This window comes from Amphiura filiformis, chromosome 1 (assembly GCF_039555335.1).
Source record: "Amphiura filiformis chromosome 1, Afil_fr2py, whole genome shotgun sequence".
Lineage (NCBI taxonomy): Eukaryota > Metazoa > Echinodermata > Ophiuroidea > Amphilepidida > Amphiuridae > Amphiura > Amphiura filiformis.
In genome coordinates, this window is record NC_092628.1 from 88,381,828 (window position 1) to 88,402,061 (window position 20,234).

The 20,234-nt window shown below is 36.8% G+C and overlaps 1 protein-coding gene across 1 annotated transcript; it reads right to left on the reverse strand.

The window, feature by feature from the left end:
* Positions 1-10,074: 10,074 nt before the first annotated feature.
* LOC140164107 (acidic mammalian chitinase-like) lies at positions 10,075-19,929 on the reverse strand. Its single transcript, XM_072187355.1, has 9 exons — positions 19,857-19,929; positions 19,099-19,388; positions 18,675-18,827; positions 13,502-13,626; positions 13,177-13,300; positions 12,280-12,459; positions 11,742-11,867; positions 11,025-11,156; positions 10,075-10,220 (listed from the first exon to the last, which is right to left on the reverse strand). The coding sequence occupies exons 1-9, from the start codon at positions 19,927-19,929 to the stop codon at positions 10,209-10,211; spliced, it is 1,215 nt and encodes a 404-aa protein (XP_072043456.1). The 3' UTR covers positions 10,075-10,208.
* Positions 19,930-20,234: the final 305 nt, after the last annotated feature.

A 20,234-nucleotide genomic window follows, 5' to 3' on the forward strand; every position in this document is an offset into this window, starting at 1 on the left:
AAAACCGAAGCCGTGCGTATGAATTTTGGTACTATTACAACAAAAATGTCATATGAGAGAAAATATACCATTTTTAAGCATCAACCCCTAAAAAGTCCTTTTTTGGCTATATAACTTGATCAATTTCAGCGATTTTAATGCAGTCTTTTCAGATCCATGCAAACAAATAGTTACTCGTCGTATTTCCATGTATCGCCCAGGCCTATTAGTGGTATGTAACCTATAGTGGACCCAATATAATGTAATTTTTTTGCGATTGCGTGTAAACGCGCAGATATTTTTGCTGATTTTTTTGTAATTGACTGTCTCTCCAAGTAGTGAGGGAGCCAGATAGGTTGAGAGCTACCACTTGGGGGCAATAAAATTCCTTTAAAAATGCATGGGGCGCCCAATGGGAGCTTTGATATGATTTGATGAAATGAAACCGTTTGGATATTTATTTTCCTTTAAAACAATAATGTAACATTAATGTTACATTATTGTTACATTAATGTTACATTATTATGCTAATATTAGCATAGTAAGCATAGAAAATTAGGAAATGTAAAGCATATTTATTGCAGAGGGAGAGGTGTAACATCGTACTCCATTCAAATTAAAAGGAATAAAGCTCAGGTTACTATGTATTTCGGTTACTATTGTTAGGAAATGGTATATCATGCGGGGGATTGTTGGAGCAGAATTATTTTATTCATAATATAGGTTTGCATATTCAATTCTTATGGATTGTTTTCCACACAGAGGGTTGGTTAGATCGGTAAAGACGACAAGAACAAACAAGCTCAAGTAGTGATTTAAAAAAAAATCAATACTGAAAAATATATGAATATTTTCATAAAGCATAAAGCATTTTTATCTGAATGTTAAAACATTTAGATAACAATGCTTTATACGATAAAGACATGTGATAAGACATACATTAATCACTGGAATTATGAGTCCATTCAGTGGAAGCACCTGGATCTCCCATCCCTAAAAAGATTATCAATCGGTCATCAAAGGTCCAAGGCTTTATCGCTGTTTTCTGAGATTCAGAGAGTCTTGATGACAGATCATTTACTAAATGAAAGTACAATCATAGGCATATATCATACAATTTTGAGGCAAACCATCAAGTGAAGAAGGTTGGTGGTAAGAATGGGATTGTTCTCGGATTGCGTCCTGTACTCTTTTCTCAGTTTGTCAAGCTGGCATTCACGACAGGATCAGATAACTAAAGCAACCACTGTGTTGTCCAGGCATAGCCTCTAGTTAACGAAACATATTTTAGAATCTTAAGTCCTACCTTCATAATATTAGGTTTGCTGGTGATCAATGCTGGTGACAAAGCAGACATCAAGAATTACAGACCCATTAGTCTTCTCTCACATCGGTACAAAATTTTCCAAAAAATTCTTCAAAGTAGACTAAAGAAAGAACTGGATGAACACCAACCACGAGTGCAGGCAGGTTTTAGAGAAGGTTTTTCAACCATCATGACCATGGACCACCTACTTGCAATAAACCAACTCATTGAAAAGTCAAACGAATATCATCAACTTGATCTATGTATTGGATTCATTGATTGCGATAAAGCATTTGATTCCATAAGGTGAGGTTCTCTTAATTCCAAGCACTTAGAGAAATAGGTATAAATGAAGGGTATGTTTGTATTCTGAAGGATATTTTTTAAATTTTTTTATTTATTACACTTTATCACTGGTATATACAATAATTAAGATATAACATCAAAATATATTGCACATGAATATTCAAAAGTACATACAAAAAAAAAGGAAGTATAGATAAAATTTTGCACCAGTGAAAGGCAAGGACTAACAGGTGCAAAGCACCTCTAGGACAGTCCCACCAAGGATCAAAACAATGAGGACACCCCCTCCCCCTCCCCCTCCCAAAAAATGTGGAAAAAAAAAAAAACCTACACAAGCCTACAACCAAAAAAGCATGTGTTGTAAGGATCAAAACTCTCCTCTAGTTTGTTCTTGTACCACTCAGAGAGCTGGCTCTTAAAAGAGGACATGTTGACAGTGGATCTAATTGTGGGAGGAAGTTGATTCCACAGGGGAACGATACGGTTGAAAAACGATGCCCTCATATACACAGATGCAACATCTCGAATCCATCTGGATAGTGACGTTTCTGAAATTGTTAAGATATCCAGAGGAGTTAGACAAGGAGATACATTGTCACCAAAGATATTCACAACAGCTATGGAGGCTATCTTCCAAAAACTAAATTTGGATGAAAGAGGAATCAATGTTGATGGAGAAAAATTATCAGACCTCCAATTTCTTTTGCACATGACGTTGCCCTTACTACCTCAACAGTGAAGGACATGGAAACACAGCTGTTGAATAAAGAAAGCAAGAAGGTGGGATTGAAAATGCACAAAGGGAAAACAAAATAATATATGACCAATATGGCAACAGATGAAAAGATCATCATCGAAGACCAGGAAATTGAAAGAGTTGAGGAGTATATATATCCGGGCCAGACAATGTGGTTAAAGGATTGTTCGAAGGAAGAAGTATTGAGAAGGATAAAAACAGGATGGAGCTGCTTTGGAAGACATAAAGAAATCTTATGCAACAAAAATATACCCATGTTACTCAGAAGGAACGTATATAATCAATGTGTCCTTCCAACAATGATGTATGGCTATAAAACATGGTCATTAACTATATATTTAAGAAATAAAGGGTAATGAATTATCCTTTACACCCAAATAATGTGTCCGAGTCAGTAAAAACGTATAATTATTTAAACGTTTTTACTGCCGGGGACACATTATTTGCGTGTAAAGGATAATGCTTTATTTCTATTATATTACCAGAAAATAGTGCAATTTAAAGAGAAAATGTCATTTTTTGGCACAAATATTTTAAGTTGTTTACTTCAAGGTGGAGCGCGTACGCGTAAGTGACAGCGAGTATCGCCGAAATATTGCACGCGTAACCAAGCGTAATGCTGTGCATAGAATGTGTTATGTTACGGCGCTTGACCCATTATTGCAGAATAATGTGCTCTCACGTGACGCGTTTCAACAAATCACAGTGCGCGATTTTGAATAACGGGTCGTGGAGTTAATAGAATAAGAAAATAAACTACAATCTGCCCAAAGAGCAAAGTAACGGCAAATGTTAAACATCTCACTGCGAGATAAAGTAAGGTGCTCAACCATCAGACAGCTGACCGGTGTTGCAGACATTTTGAGAAAAATCAAACTGGAGATGGGCTGGACATGTTGCCAGAAGAAATGATAACAGATGGACAAAGAGATTGTTAAAATGGCAACCAAGAATGGGAAAAAAAGAAGAGGTAGACAGAAGAGGAAGTGGAGAGATGATATAACATTATATATTGGCACAACATGGGCGAGAGTAGCAGTAGATAGAAAATTCTGGAGCGATCATGAGGAGGGATACATCCAACAGTGGATTGACATAGCTTAGATATTCTTGAAGAAATTCATTAGGTTTGTGTGATACAATTAACAGAATGCTCTTCTTGTCAAAACCTGACAGTTTCGGCCATCTTGGTTGAAGGCCATCATCGGAGTAATGGTACTTGATCCTTCCTTCTAGTTGATTGGTCAACAACAGCCCCCAGAAGAGGATCGTATACACTTTGGCCTGGGGCGGACAATTTATAAATGAATTTTGGAGAGCAGCAACAACACCACTTGCATTACATTCCAGATGTTAAATCTACATCATATGCAAAATTTGAGGGAAAATGAATGGGGCGTTTTTATTTTAGGGCCATTTTTCTATAACTGGTCTTTACATGTAGCCCTATGGAAAGAGAGCCCATTGAGGGCGCTATAACCCCCATTTTAGTAACAAAAATGTGATTTAAAAAAATGACCCGTGCTAATTTTCTAAAATTTTCAGAGTATGTAGTATGAACAGGTAGAAATATAATCAAGTAGTTGCCTACCTGCTCTTCTCCGAAAAAAAAAACCTCAATGATAATGAAACCTAGGTGTACTACGTGACTGAGAAAATTGGCATACTACCCTGAGGAAATTGTTGGTTCACCCTAAGGACTAAGGAGACCCTCTTTGTATACGACCGATTGTGTGTATGAACCACCTTGTACCAATTGTGACACTACTTATGTGGGTGAGACAGGCCGTCGTTTTGACACTAGATTGGGTGAACATAAGAAGGAATCGGATAAAGTAGCAAAAAGTAAAAGTATCTTTACTAGACAAACCAGGAAACAATCTCAAAGTGAACAATTCAAATCGGCAATCGCAGACCACGCAGTTCAGCATAATCATGTGATCAATTGGGACGGCGCTAAAATCCTCGACAAGGAATGTGATTCGGGATTCGCCGCATCAAAGAATCCATTTGGATAAGGAAGAGAGCTTTACTTACTTTCTTTCTTTCTTGCTATCTTTCTTTTCTTTTCTTTTCTTTCTTTCTTTCTTTCTTTCTTTCTTTCTTTCTTTCTTTCTTTCTTTCTTTCTTTCTTTCTTTCTTTCTTTCTTTCTTTCTTTCTTTCTTTCTTTCTTTCTTTCTTTCTTTCTTTCTTTCTTTCTTTCTTTCTTTCTTTCTTTCTTTCTTTCTTTCTTTCTTTCTTTCTTTCTTTCTTTCTTTCTTTCTTTCTTTCTTTCTTTCTTTCTTTCGAGCTGACATGTAAGCCTTCTATTGTGTCCGATTTGAGCGCGGACATATTGGAAAATGTTGCTAATCAATATTTATGAGAGTGTATATTCAACATCCAGTTTTCAAAATTGGGTGACTTGTGTTTGGCAGGTGTGAAATACATCTGACTGGGCGTTTTCATTATGTAACGCATAAAGGTTTTGGCATCATCGAATGGCATCATCATATGTTATATGGCCTATCACGTCCTCGCTCTCCTTCTCCCCTCTCTCTCCAATTCTTTCTTTTTCATTTTGTCTTCCTCCCTTCCCCTCCAATCTCGATCACTTGCCCCTGGCTTTTTAAATGGATATTCGTGATATTAAGAAGCCCATTTGTCTTTATTGAATAGGCCCATAACCATGATAACAACATACTGCGAATAGTTTATAATAGAAAGTGACACAGATTAAAAACCTCGCGTCGAGGTTTTCCAAAGTTTAAAAAATAACGGTTAGTTAATGAAATAACGGTTAGTTAATGAAAAACAAGAAGTGAAATTTAGCAACGCGACGAGGTTTATTTGCCCGTAATATAGTTCTATTGTATCCGCTATTGTATTCGCTATTGTATCCGCTATTGTAGTCTATTCATATAAACTACTGCAAGAATCGCGGCAATCCCTGATATTGCTGGTGTCTACCGCCGGCGTTTCGCATTTATTAACATTAAAAATTATCCGATACTCTTACATTTATAGACTTATTCGTGCTTTTTATATAATATTCAAAAATTGCAATTATGAAAACTACAAACTTTGAAAGTGAAAATATATTACCATCGAAAATATATCATACTTAAATTTTATAGAATCTATAGATACCCAACCCGGTGGTGCCCATTTATTTTCTAAATTTTTGAGTGAACACGATAATGCGATTGATTTTCTAACACGTAAAAATACGGCCAATTCAGAGAGAAAATCTTGTTTCTCGTATAGGGGCTACTATAGACAATTTCTTTTTGTTGGCTGGCCACTGAGCTACATCTTTTTACTAATTATAGATACGTCAAAACGTGTTCCCATGTTGAAAGTGTACAAGCTATTTCTACTTGCTTTAAAGAGAGCACAATATTAAATGAAGACGATTTATTTGTGCCAGGATTTCATCAGTAGAATGTACCCATCCGCCGGTAGATTCCAGAGGGATGGTTGTCTTTAAACGGAATAGCCACAGAAGAGTATGAACTAAAAGTGAGCGCAAAATAGGCTAATAATAATAAATAATCACACATCTTGATTTACAATATAATTTTTCCTTTTCGTAATTGAAAAAAGATGAAGTATTCATTATTTTCAATAAGCCGCTGGTGGGAATCGAACCCGGGACTCCTGCATCAACATGTAAGCGATCAAACCACTACACTATACACCGGCACGCTGAATTGACAGCGATTTAATTATACAATAATCTTAGCAAAAGTACAAAAGCAATTTACGATGCCAAATCAAATAGAAGTACCGTATTATATCAGTAAATAATATATTAACTATCTATAAAGTGCATATAGTGTTTCAAAGTATAAAATAAATAAATAAATCCAAGTTTTCCGACGTGACCCCGTATACTTTGCACTGTACGGTCTATTTTTTGTAACTCGTAATTACACGTAGGAGACATGTGTGGCATTGTATTGCACTTATTAAAATTAGATACAATGCCTCATTTCAAAGGTTTAGTTTTAGTTTTGGTTTTGGGTTTGGTCACTTGGTTTCCTATTGTCCTGCCTAACCACTTGAATCACAAGATATCGGACTCATTGTTTCTACCTTTTGTTAAAAACTAAACATTTGTGTCAGGTAGTTTCGGTTTTGGTTTCAGTTTCTTATAAGTGGTGTGACGAAGAAAATTACAGGGTTTGAAGTTACCTGATCTAAGTATACATAAGAAATGTTTAAATTCCGCAGTGCAATATTCACGAGCAGAGAAGTCGAACAAAGCAGTCTACATTTGAAAGCATTGATTTAGTTTGAAAGCATTGACTTGAGACTACGAAATAGCCTTAGCTTATTTCACTGTGAAAATATATGGACCATCGAAATATTTCCACAGACATTACAATAGACACTTGACTTGAGTGATAAAAGAGACACTTGAGTGATATAAACACTATTATACACAACTCTATTTATGTGCATGTCGCATGTCGTCAGGGAAAGAGGGTGTGTGTGGGGGTATGGGTAAGGGAGAAGGAGAAACAGATGGGAGAGAGCATTGGAAGTGGGAAGGGAAGGAGGGGGATAGGGGAGCTCAAGAGTGGAGTGGAATAATAGATAAGAGTCGATATCGAGTGTGGGGAAGGAGGAGGTTATATATAGGTCGCGGAGGGAACATAGGTAAGAGGTATGGGTTGTGCTCTCCGGGGAATAATCTAATTCATAATCAAATCATCTACATCATCATGCATCGTTTATATTCCAGACAAATAAACAAACCTGGGACACCCTGTATTTGTGTATTATTATCAACTCAAGGGCTTACTAATTCCACATTTATGGAGTATGCTTTAGTAGTTCTGCTACTAATGAAGAGCTCATCGTTTGATTTGAATGGCCGAAATTAAAGGATCTTTTTCCTAAATTATCGTGTAGAATCTATATATTGTTTTACACTAAGAAACACACCAATACACGCCACGTGGTTCTTTTTGTGTTGACGTCATATGTAGACTTTATTTGTTACTTGTTGCTTATTACAAATATACAATGGTATACATTATAATGGAAGACAGAGATAAAAATACTAGTTTTGCGTCTGACGTCATCTGTCAATCAAGTGCCATGATGGTATGAGTTGCTGAACGAAGCACAGTGTCGACACCCTGTATTATAAAGATTTTTTCCCTGCAACTTAATACTCTGTTGGTGAACGACGGGCGATTGGTATTTCACCGAACGCAAGAAAAGGAGTCCTACTGATTGGCTAGAAATCGATCGCTAGGTCGCTCAGCGGTGAAGTACAAACTCAAAATGTAGCGATGTATTAAATTCTATTCAAATCAATATTCTATTATTGACGCAGATAAAGAAAGTTGGATAGTGTCTCGATATGTGTATTGTATTATAGACTTGTGATTTAATATTCTATACAGCACGTTGTTCTGAGCTGAATGGGCTATACGTGGGATTATAATTCTCAAACAGTTGAATATATCACAATTTTGATGTACGATTTAAAATCGTTATGGTAAAAATGCAGTAAAATATATCCACAGCAAACAGCAATTGCCGCTAATTAGTGTATTGCATTTCCAGTTAGTGTATTGAAAACAAAACCTGGGTTTTACCTGACAACAAATCGAATTTTCTTGTAAAGGCAACACCATATGGGGTACTGAGCATGCGCAAATCGTAAAAACATGTAGAGTAGAAACTCTGTGGTATCTCTTATCGTGTGTAATGGTATGCTTAGCCTGAGTCGTCCTATCTCGAAATACAACAAAATCGCCATGCGTAGCTGTTGAAAAACGAGAGGATTCGTCGTACTGACAATTTTTGACACGAAGATTATAGGGATGATGTCGCTGTGTGCGGTGTTATTACCGGGGCCTTATTGTTAATTTTGCACCTTCAAACCTTCAAACCGTCTCAAAAGTTAGGCCTTTATAGTTGGAAACTTTCTTTCCTGAAGGCGCCATGTCAACAATGCCAATAAAAGTTGTTTTTTACCTTGAAAAAGTGCGTAATTTTTTCGCTATTTTCTGTTATTACTTTTCTCCGATCGGCACCAGATAACTCGACCTTCCTTTTACGCGCTATTAACCAAGGATCGTAGGGAATTTGATTGACAGTGACATCAGACGCAAACTAGTCTTTTTTTATCTCTGTCTTCAATTATAATGTGTGTGTCAATGCGAGCTGTTCAAAGATACAATCACTTCACGTTATTGCTTTTATTTTTTCGACAATAAAAATTCAACCAGACAATTTAATTCATTCCATTACACTAAATATTAGATTAATCAATATTGATTACAAAAATAAATTTTCATAAATTTCATATATGTGACCCCTCAGCACAACTGAGCCCTGAAGTCGCCAATCATCATTTTTGAGATATTCAACCAAAATATTCTGCTTGAAATTAGCTTTAAAAATGATGTATATCATGTCTATAGTACTTGACATTTAAGTAGTGAAAAATCAATAAATCCTTTGTTTCCTATTGTTTATTGTTAAGTTCGATGGAGCATATCTCAATAGTGGCACTGGCGACATCCAGGCTCAGTTGTGGAGGATGGTCACATATGTCTTTGATATGTTTTCCTTTTTCCTATACTATTTAAACTCTACTACAGCAAATAGATTCATTATGTTTCCATCGTTAAATTGATCTACAACATGTTTTAAGGGATCTAAAATGAGCGTTTATTGCGTTTCGACAGTATTTTTTTTTTGGGACATGAGAGCACCTCAGACCTATCGAATTGCATTCTGAATACGAAGCATGTCTTTCTGATGTCAAATAATTTTCATTTTTGAAAATCACAATATAATACAAATTTTATGACAAATTATAAAAATTTGATATTTTTCAAATTTTTGATATATAACAGTCCTCGAAGTAAATTATATAAATCTAATGACATATTCTTAAAGTGTATGTAGCAGGAGGATAAGCCGACGGTCAATTGAAAATGTTGACCTTTCATATTGAAAATATGGATTTTTTCCCCAAAAAGACCTAATTTTTTTTTTTTTTTTTTGTTAAAAAATCCATATCTTCAATACGAAATGTTCAAAATTTTTAATTGATCGTCGGCTTTTCATCCCACCTACATACACTTTAAGTATAAATCATCAGATTTATAAAGTTTACTTCAAGTACCGGTAAATATCAAAAATATCAATTTTTAATGATTTGCCATAAAATGTGTATTAAATTGCGAATTTCAAAAAATCAAAATTCGTCGGTCGCAACACATAGTGGCGTAGAGTGATTTTCCAAATTTTCCGTTTCACATAGTGGCGTATAGCTTTAGAGCTAACTATTATCCTATAACAGTTATTCCTTGTTAACTATTAAAGACACAGTTTAATAGTTTGAACCTTAAACTTCAATTTGAAATGGAATCGGGCCACTGAGAGATAACAGTGGAGAAGTATAGACCCCATTACTAGTAGCATATCCATCAAAAACTGTTTGCTCGGAAACGCATTTTGTCCTTCACGTACGCCACTATGTGTGCGGCGACCGACGAATTATTTGATATCAGAATGACATTCTTCGTATTCAGAATGCAATTCGATATGTCTGATGTGCTCTAATGTCCCACAATAAATACTGTCCAAACGTTCATACCCCAGCCCTTAAGCGCAACCTGGTACATTGGCCACATGATCACAACAATTGCAGGTCGGATTAAAAGCGAGTGTACCGCAGTTGCCGAAGTACGTGAGCTCTCCAGCACACTGATAATATTTATGGCAATCAGCTGGGTCGGGATATAATCCGTCTGGTTTACCCACGCAGAATTGATCTGGTGGTCCAGAGTAGGGAGGTGTAGTTGTTGGAGGGTACATTGTTGGTGTCGTTGGAGGTGGTGTTGGCACTATATAACCACCTGCATAGAATAGAAGAATATGATTACAATACATCATACCGTAATATGGAATGGAAGGAATTGTTTATTTACTGGCAGCTCCACATGCAGATTTTCACCAAGCGTGCTCATTTGTTGTTTTTACGGATAAATATGGCAAACTAACCAAATTAAATTTAACCAAAATATATATATATTTATGCAAGACATGTTTTGGGACCAACTTTCATGACCTTGGTTCCCGGGATTTGGTTCCATGTTGTCGAATTCAGCGATCATGACACATACGTCGACCAACAAGCCAATCAACCAACCACTTGCAATTCTTCCTCTCGCCGTGTAGGGGTGCAATAATTATGAGCCGGGAGGGGCAAGATTTTTTGGCCAGCGAACTGGGCAAGTACTTGAATTTTTGGCAAGCCGAGAGGAGAGGGCAAGCATTTTTTTTTTACATTCATGGGGCGCTTTTTAAATAAAACGGTCTAAAAAGGCTTAAGAAACAATATGGAAACGCTAGATCTAGATCATCTAAGGTTTGTTAATTGGGATTAAAAAAAATGGCATGTTGAGATTTGTGGCAGCGTCATTTTTCTGCTTCAAATGACTTTTGACGTTTCAAATGCGCTGGTTACACAAAAATTATTTATGTATACATTTTGAAATGAGCGTGTATGGGAGTTACCCGAACCAAACTTGAGTACTCCCTCTCTGATACCACGCAGGTGAATTATTCCTGCTCCCAATGCGAATTGAACCTTGAACCTCTGTACCCACCACCTAACTGACGCGACCATTTTTTTTTACGCTTACGTATTTGATACTCACTTTCGAGGATTCCTTTTTCACGACTGTCATTAATGGCCATGGTCCTGCATCACATTGTGTGCCAGTGTAATCATCTAAGTCCAAGGCCCAAATCATTCCACCTCCAAGACCATTTGATTTCATAAAGGAAATCTACAAGAACGATAGTAATTAGAATAATTAAAAACAAATCAAAATAACAATCTCACGTTTTTGTGTATTCTCCAAGATGTTGCTAATCTTTCCCGAAAAAGTAAATTGTTTCGCTTTAAAATGAACCCAAAGCAAGTACTATGCGGTTATATTCCTACCCTAAAGTAAAGCATGTTGCTGATTATGAGTCGCGATAAACGCACCTGCAATATACAACCGCGTGTAGCGATCAAAAAACCAATGAAAAAGCGCACGTTTTGAGGAGTTGTTGACCCAGCATTTTATATTCCTTAATCCTTTTGTGTGATTAAGGTACCTTTTGTTTTCAATTTTGCTATTTTTGATACGCTAATCGGGATACTCGAGCATCTATTTGATACGCGGGTGATAGGCCTATGTATACAACTTGAAATACAAATACCCCCCCGGCGCTAAACCTACCTGTTCTTAAAACCTCAGATAAGGATGTAAATCGACATGTAACCGCATGATTTGCTGGCAGTATAAAGACAACATTATATTTGGAGAAGGTAAATTTGTACTACAAACAGTAAACACCGGGTCGTTTTCCAGATAATGACTTACCTTTTCATCAAGGCTCCGTTCATCGTCATATCCTACCCATTCGTTAGTTTCTGTATTACAACCAAAACCAACTTTTCGGGCCGAATCCCACGTGTATGCCATTCCGGACTTCAATTTACCACACACCTCGTGTAGACAAACATGACAAAAAGTTAAAATTAGTTTTCCTTTCCGTTCCTAGCAACATGTCGTAATAACAACGGCACATACATGTTGCTGTCATTCAATAGCTTAATATATTAAAGAGAAAATACATTCTTAGGTTAAATATATTTGTTCGTTTCTTCTATCCAATATATCACTATTAAGTATCTATAACAGTATGTCTACAATATATATAGTGTGTACTTCTTATGTAGTTACATTTGGTGCTGCGGAAGCCATAAGGTAACACTATGAACTACTTTCGTCTAGATATGAATGTAATTAGAAACCATGCATATTATAAATAGTTAGACCAATCTTATTCAACTAAAACGTATTTTTGGCATAAATTAGTGGTTTACAAAAATAACTGTGTGTAAACTATACACGATACCTCGTAGTAAGCCCAGAAACCCGGTTCTCCTGTCCACTGGCCAGCGGGTCCAGCCCCTTCTCCAGGAGTATTAATAGCACAGCTTGATCCTCTCTTCCATGTGCGACCATACATGCCCAATCCCATGATGAGCTTGTGTGCAGGCATACCACCATTTATCCATTTGTTTATCACGTAGTCCTGATAAGAATAAAGCAATTTGTTAGAATTTAAGAGGAATTTTGAGGCAGTCGGTTACCTTAGACATTCATGATGTCCCGATGTTGTACTGGAAATATATACAAGCCTCAGGACGTTTTTCATATTAATGTCAAATAAACGTGATGGACATGAGCTTTTTTAGCTGAAGTTCCATGTTCGTGATTGTTGGTAAATTGTCTTCTAAAGCCACCATGAATATCATTAACCTTTATCTTTGTATCTTTTGAGAAAGGTGCCAGGCCTCGTGTATATAAAGACACTTTAAGTGTGCAACAGCGAATCTGCAACACATTACGAGGAGTGGTCAGTATGTAATGAAAGTTTCACTTTGACCCCCACAATGGATTATTTCATGACATGTCTTTATGATCATATAAAACAGTACCTTTGTCTTGCAAGTGTGTTAATACTTACTAATTCAAGTATGTGGTATCATTCTTTCATGTGTGGTTTGAAAGACACATTTTCATGTGATAATAAAGAAATTTCATCAAAATAAAGAAAATATCCACATGTGGGGTCAAAGGTTAACGTTCATTACATATTGGCCACTTCTAGTGCTATCCATTCTTAAGATTGTTTATTTTCCTTTTAGCCTCTTCATGCCATGCAATTACTCGTTTTTATCATTGATCTACTTTACACTAAAGCACCCAGAAAGTTTTAGCAATTTCTACCATTAAAAGGTCAACTTACCAGGACCAGCATCTTATCGGTTGAACTATCTCCCGGTCCTTCATAAAGCGGTGTGTGGTGATGCTTCTCCCACTCCCAGGAACCATGTAAATCATAAGACATAAGGTTAGCGAAATCCAAGTATCTAAGAAAAAAATAAAGTTAAACATTATGATTTTGAGTGTCATTTTCCTTTTTTTTAATATCAAAATGGAAAACACTTTTTAATTTTAAGTCCGCACTGAGTGTAAATATATATGTCCACAAAAATATAGCCCTATATATATTTTTTTGATTTTTTTGATTTGATAATTTTGATTTGATTCATATTTAGTAGTCCAGATACCTTCCAAGCGGTTCAATTTCGTAGCCATCATTAATCGTCCATTCACCACCAGGAATTGCCATGGTTACAAGCATTCTCTCTTGACCAGTTGCATCGGCTTCAGCTTGGTAGGCCTCGCGTAGTTCCTGTTTATTTTGTGAAATATTGGCAATTGATTATTATTTTTGAGTCAATGAATACGGTAAAACTAATGTATCGGAATACATATTAGGACATTGTTGTATGATTGAATTTGTTTAGTATAGTGTGTTATCCTCTATTATTATCGTACCACATTTAGTTATGCATTTAGAAATACAATTAACAAGGAGATGTCACACTCCCTCATTTCAAATATATAGTTTTGGTTTCTCTATTGTTCAGAAACCAAAATTCAAGGGATTAAAATGTGGAGATGAACTGGTATGCAATCATGACACTATTGTGCTGGGAGGACACAAGAGGGTATATATAATCAAAAGTATAATGGCCTATAACCATACGTATATAATAGCCTATTGTGCTAACATTTTCATTATCGATATCTATCAACGCGGACGACTTTTGATGCTCTCTGCCGTAAGTGGCACACTTCCATGACACCATAAAATTACACCCGAGTTTGATAAGTTATGCATAGACATCATGTGCATATATGGAGGTGTGGGGGTGGGGTGTTTTGTTTATTTGTCTGAAATATAAACGATGCATGATGATGTAGATGATTTGATTATGAATTAGATTATTCCCGAAAGCACAACCCATACCTCTTACCTATGTTCCCTCCGCCACCTATATATAACCTCCCCCCTCCCCCTCCCCACACTCGATATCGAATCTTCCCTATTATTCCACTCCACTCTTGAGCCCCCTCTCCCCCTCCTTCCCTTCCCACTTCCAATGCTCTCTCCCCTCTGTTTCTCTTTCTACCTTACCCTTCCCCCCTCCCCCTCACACACACATACCCTCTTTCCCTGGCGATCTCTTCTATCTCTCTCTCTCTCTCTATTCTCCAATAAATAAATTGAATAAAAGTTAGTTTAAACCAGCTTTCTATGATATTGATCTTCCGTCATGCGACATGCACATAAATAGAGTTGTGTATAATAGTGTTTATAACACTGAAGTCATAATCTGTCAAGTGCCTATTGTAATGTCTGTGGAAATATTTCGATGGTCTATATATTTTCACAGTGAAATCAGCTTAGGCTAATTCGTAGTCTCAAGTCAATGCTTTCAAACTAAATCAATGCTTTCAAATGTAGACTGCTTTGTTCGACTTCTCTGCTCGTGAATATTGCACTGCGAAATTTAAACATTTCTTTTGTACACTTAGAGTAGGTAACTTCAAATCAAATAATTTTACGATCCACACCACTTATAAGAAACTGAAACCAAAACCGAAACTGACTGACACAAATGTTCGGTTTTAAACAAAAGGTAGAAACAATGAGTTCGATATCTTATGATTCAAGTGGTTAGGCAGGACAATAGGAAACCACGTGACCAAAACCAAAACCAAAACTAAAACTATATATTTGAAATGAGGGACTGTCTACCCCCTGTAATAAATTACAGTCGATCGGTATGTAAATGCTCCACCAGCAGCCGAGGTCACAAAAATAACTCTGCACGCAGGAAGCGATTGGTATTGGTATCTCATTGGCTAAAAACCCGACTAAAAACTAATCGCTCTAGCTCAGCGATTATGTATGAGTTGTCTTTCAAAATATCAAGGCCGTTATTGATTATTCTATTGCTGAATGTCGGACAATAAAACTTCTATTGACACAGTCTCTATAGAATCGAATCGCATTCCTATGAATTGAAATGAATTGTGTGACCAACTATATACTTCCACGCTAGATAGGCCTACATGTTTGGCGGTGTAAATAAAATCTCTATTCCTTGAAAATATTTCGTTGTAATTTTTTTTTAATAAACCATATTTTGAGGCTTGCACATGAATATTTGTGTTCAAAGAGTGCGACAACCTTAACTCTGCGTATTGAAAACAAAAACAGACCAAAATAAAATCGAATTTCCATGAGTTAAAAACGTTAAACATGGTTATCAGCATGCCCAGATCGTGATTTCAGCAGCGGAGTATGCCAGGAGGATGTGAGTTCATAAGGCTGAGTTCACATAGAAGTATACGGTATACGGTATTCGCTATACGAAATACGCTCATTCGATCAGGCTGAGTTCATATAGGAGTATACTATGTGAACTCAGCCTGATCGAATGAGCGTATTTCGTATAGCGGATAGCGAGTATGTCAGTTTACCCATTTTCTTCGTCTTATCAAATGCTTGTAACTTTACTTCTTGAGGTCACATTGCATTCAATGAGGTGTCATAATGTGCAGAATTAGATAGTCCATCTATTAAAAAAATGAATTTACCCACATATGGTTTAGGTTTTTAAAATTAGGACGGTATACGCTGCACTAAAATCGAACACGCACGATTCCCACTATACTAAACTATACGCAGGTATACGGCCTTTTCGAATAGCTCTTATGTGACCCGGTACTATGAAATTACCTTGCTCGATTTAAGCTATACGCGTGCACCGGCAAAACGTACATCGTATACCCGAATAGTATACTTCTATGCGATCGTAGCCTTATGTGACCCGGTACTATGAAATTGCCTTGCTCGATAATACGCGTGCACCTGCAAACGTGCACCGTATACCCGAATAGTATACTTCTATGTGATCGCAGCCTAAGGGGAATGTCGGGGACTAAAGGTCACAGTCGATGCGAAGAGATGAGGTCCGAGTCTCCTACACAGGTTACGCTCCCTGTGGAGGGGGAAGAACAAAACTGGCTGATGTGGAGACTAAGCCAGATTGTGTCAGGAGGGTGAAAGTGCATAGGAACAATGCCGGAAACTACGTTACGCTATTGTTCGACCTAGGCTACATATTTTTTAACGCATGCGTGTTCGTCAATACAGCTTTAGTCTCCTCCACCTTCTCAACACGGTACGTGGAGTGTCTGGAATCATACTGACGGCGGAGGAGAATACTAGCTGGTCAGACAGTTTAATTTTATGAAGCATATAATACATGAACAATCACCGTCATTTGATCGATTTACTACAGAATATATTGTATATTCAAAATATAATTTTAATATTGTAAACCTGTTAACTTATATATTTGTGTACTAAAGTATAAGGACACGTGAATAAAATCATGTCGAAGACAAAATGGCCGCTAATCCGCCTATTGTCTAGACCTAGGATACATATTTCAAAAGAGGGCAGCAGACTAGGATGCTTATCCTTCCTCTTTATCCCCGATTGCGTCGGTCTGATACTCGTCTATCCTCGTCTTTGACCATGCGCAGATCTGGCTAGTCAGGAAGATATTTAATATCCCGAATTTATAATATGCCTACCAGTTCCATCGTATAACCGATTTGCTAGAGAATATTTGCTACCATGTTTAATACATTCGTATTTATCGTATAATATAATATCGCCAAATGTATGTGTACATAGTTTGTGGATCACAAGAATACTATCTTCTTCGGACTTGCCTACTAAGCATGTCGTGAAGGATATGGCCGTATGTTGACATGGGTCAATATGTTTTGGCCAGATGAGGTCCGACCGATTGCCTACGTCACTGTCTGCGATCATGTGTGACAGGCAATTCCCGATATCATAATAAATTCCCTGAGCATGCGTGGGATAGAAACGTTACGTATCTGTACACAGGTGATGTTCGTAAAGGTACAGTTGGAGCATAGATGAACTCCTGGATGGGGCAGCTTTAATTAGCATGAGGCCGCATTGATATGTAAATAGCGTATTGTTATTTAAATGTGTGCCCAGACGTATTGAGGGCGACAGTCATGTTATCCAGACGGAGAATGGCTGCATATGCCAGGCATGTCAATTTGCTGAGTGAAGGCTGATAATCACCTTTCTGTATAGGTAATAAGCTAGTATATTTCGTGTATTGGTTATAACAAAAAATTTGTATCATATTAAATATATTAAATGTATAAACTTTGAAATTTACATGAATTTGAAGAGCAGAGCTTCGAAATCTAGCTAAGTCAGGTGATGTGAAATTCTGTTGCGTTACCCCTGTGCGTGGTAGAATTATATTCATAAAACATTGAATTTAACAGATATCATGGGCAGCCAACCACGATTAATCAGCATTTAAAATATATGTTAATTAACAAAGATAAATAATAAAGAGTACAAATGGCAATTAACTCAGTAGTAAACAAGCCTGAAATCTTAACATGTTGCCACGTGATTTCCCGAACACATGATATGTCAACATGTGACCACTATTCAGATTTATCGTAAATATTTGGAGTATGCTTGCACATCATGCACATACATTGTGCATTTCTTTACCTCCGTATAAAATCAATAATTCATGCTGGGAGCCAAGTAACATTGTCTGCTCAGTGCAGATTGGTATTTTATTTTACTTGAGAGCATAATAGAAATACATAAGACGAATAAGGTGCCATGATGGAAGGTCAGGTCGGGTATCAAAGGTTATTATAACTTAAATACTACTTGTATTTCCCAACTTGTCTCTGTCACATATTTCCTTCATATTATTGACAGCAAGTCCAAATTTTGACTTTGCTATTGCAAAATGTCATTTCATATCAAATTAGTAGACTTTCTTTGAAAAAACATATCACTGGTGCCTGATGGGAATACCTGTCCGCCATTTCATTAAACTGGATCGTTTTCGCCTGGTTTGTGCCCAGATGTATTGGGGGCGCGCTATACTCTCATTGAACAGGCAAAGTTCGCAAAACTAACAACGTTGTTATTTGCCAAACTCAATTAACATGATCCGAGGGGTCGAACATGAATTATTCATAACGAGCTATAACGGATCGATAACTGGCCTCACTCTCTAGCTAGTAATCCAGCTGAATTTGTCATAGATTTTGCGTTGCTAATAGAACAACCGTGAATTTAGTGTCACCCCCTTGGTTGGAGTATTATACTTTGCCTGAAGTGCCCGGCCTTTATCTCGAAGCCATAAAATCACGGCGGAACAAAATGATCGCTATACCGTGCTGTTGATTCGCCCTACTATCTTGACAATTTCTGACACCAAGATATAGGGATGATGACGCTGTGCGTGTGTAAAGCATTTGGCAGAAGATGAACTGATTTTGTCAAAACAAAAACTTTACCTTGCACAGAGCTGTATACCCTGCCTTATCGCTTGGTTTGCCTCCTCGTTGTGTTGGATACTCCCAATCAAGATCCAGACCATCAAAGCCATAGCGTCTCAGATAGGCAATGGAATCATCGATGAAAATCTTACGACTCTCTGGTGTGAGCACCTAACAAATGTTATAAAATAAAGGGCTTTAATAAATTCCAACCAAAAGTAAGCTGTTCCATATCATTTAGACGCTATTATGATAAACCTTAAGTTTGGATCATTGTAACCTCTCTCTATACACATGGATCTCTGATACAATATGTAGTATTGGTTTCGTTCATTTCTAATCTTACTTGATATATTCGACAAACGTGGTTTTTTTTCATATATAATCTATGACAAAAAAATATACCTTATACATATTCAAACACGGATTTTTGTTTTCTTACCATGTCTGTGAAACCTTCAGATGCATGAGTCCATCCTCCTACAGCCAAAAGTGTTTTCAATGCGGAATTTAGCATTTTCAAATCATTAAAAACTTTGTAGTAGTTTGGACCCTCAGTGTCAGTCGGTTCATATGGCTCGAGCAGAAATGAGGTTGGATTGATCTTTGCGAACGAGTAGATGAGATGTGTGCACATGTTAGGATCAATTTGGTCGGGAGTAAAATTCATTGGCTCCGCTCTCATGAATGCCCAGTTGGTGTGGTAGCAAACAAGTCTTGGTGCCTGTTGAACTACAAGATAAAAATAGTGCGAAGCAAAATGTTACTTATTTATTCATTTATTTAAACAAAGCCTGGCAAACCCAATAGTCGCTAAGGGACCACTAAATTAAAGGGATGCCTAAACAAACAAACAAACACAAAAAGGCAAGACATATGGGTAAAAAACTGACTTTAAAATAATGAATAATGTGATTTGCTTTTATGACTTTTATGACTTGATTATGATTACCATTTCCTAATACCTGAGGAGTACATATTCAAGTGGTCTGTTTCGATCAAAATAAAGCAAGTACACTGTCATTCAGATATTCTTGCAAAGACATTGAAATATTACGCTCGGTTACCCTAAAAGAGTGTTGTAACGTTGAAGGGTCTAGCTATTAAGATCTGATGATTTTAATGGTATGAGATACGTATTACATTCTATACATCTGATTGAAAGGATTCAAAACATGCAAAAGGGTATTATTCTCTTACCCGAGACATCGTTATTTGACTGATAGGCAGACACGCTGACGACCAGCGCGACTAGCGCGGTAAAACAATACATTCTCGCAGAATATTCTGTTCCGTGTGATTAAGTCCTGAAAAGCAATATAATAGTAAAAATGTCTTTAGCATTAAAGTTCTTTAGCAGTATGCAATATTCGTAAAACAGAAAGAAATACAAACAATGTAAATTCCGTGCAAATGCAAAAGCATTAAATTTGATTGTAGATTTGACTACATTATTTTCAAATAAAAATGTAACAATTTATTATCGTGAACGTGTCTTACCTGAGAGCAAACCTTAATGAAGGAAGAAGTGTTTTTAATACCAACTGTTTTATTCTAATTTGAAATATAACCATATGC

Bases quoted from the DNA above. Each gene is read 5' to 3' on its own strand.
- LOC140164107 (XM_072187355.1), bottom strand. From the start codon at position 19,929: ATGTATTGTTTTACCGCGCTAGTCGCGCTGGTCGTCAGCGTGTCTGCC. The intron at 19,389-19,856 runs GTAAGAGAATAA...TTTATCTTGTAG, and splicing joins GTCAAATAACGATGTCTCGG to TTCAACAGGCACCAAGACTT. The intron at 11,157-11,741 runs GTAAGTCATTAT...TCGTTCTTGTAG, and splicing joins AACGGAGCCTTGATGAAAAG to ATTTCCTTTATGAAATCAAA.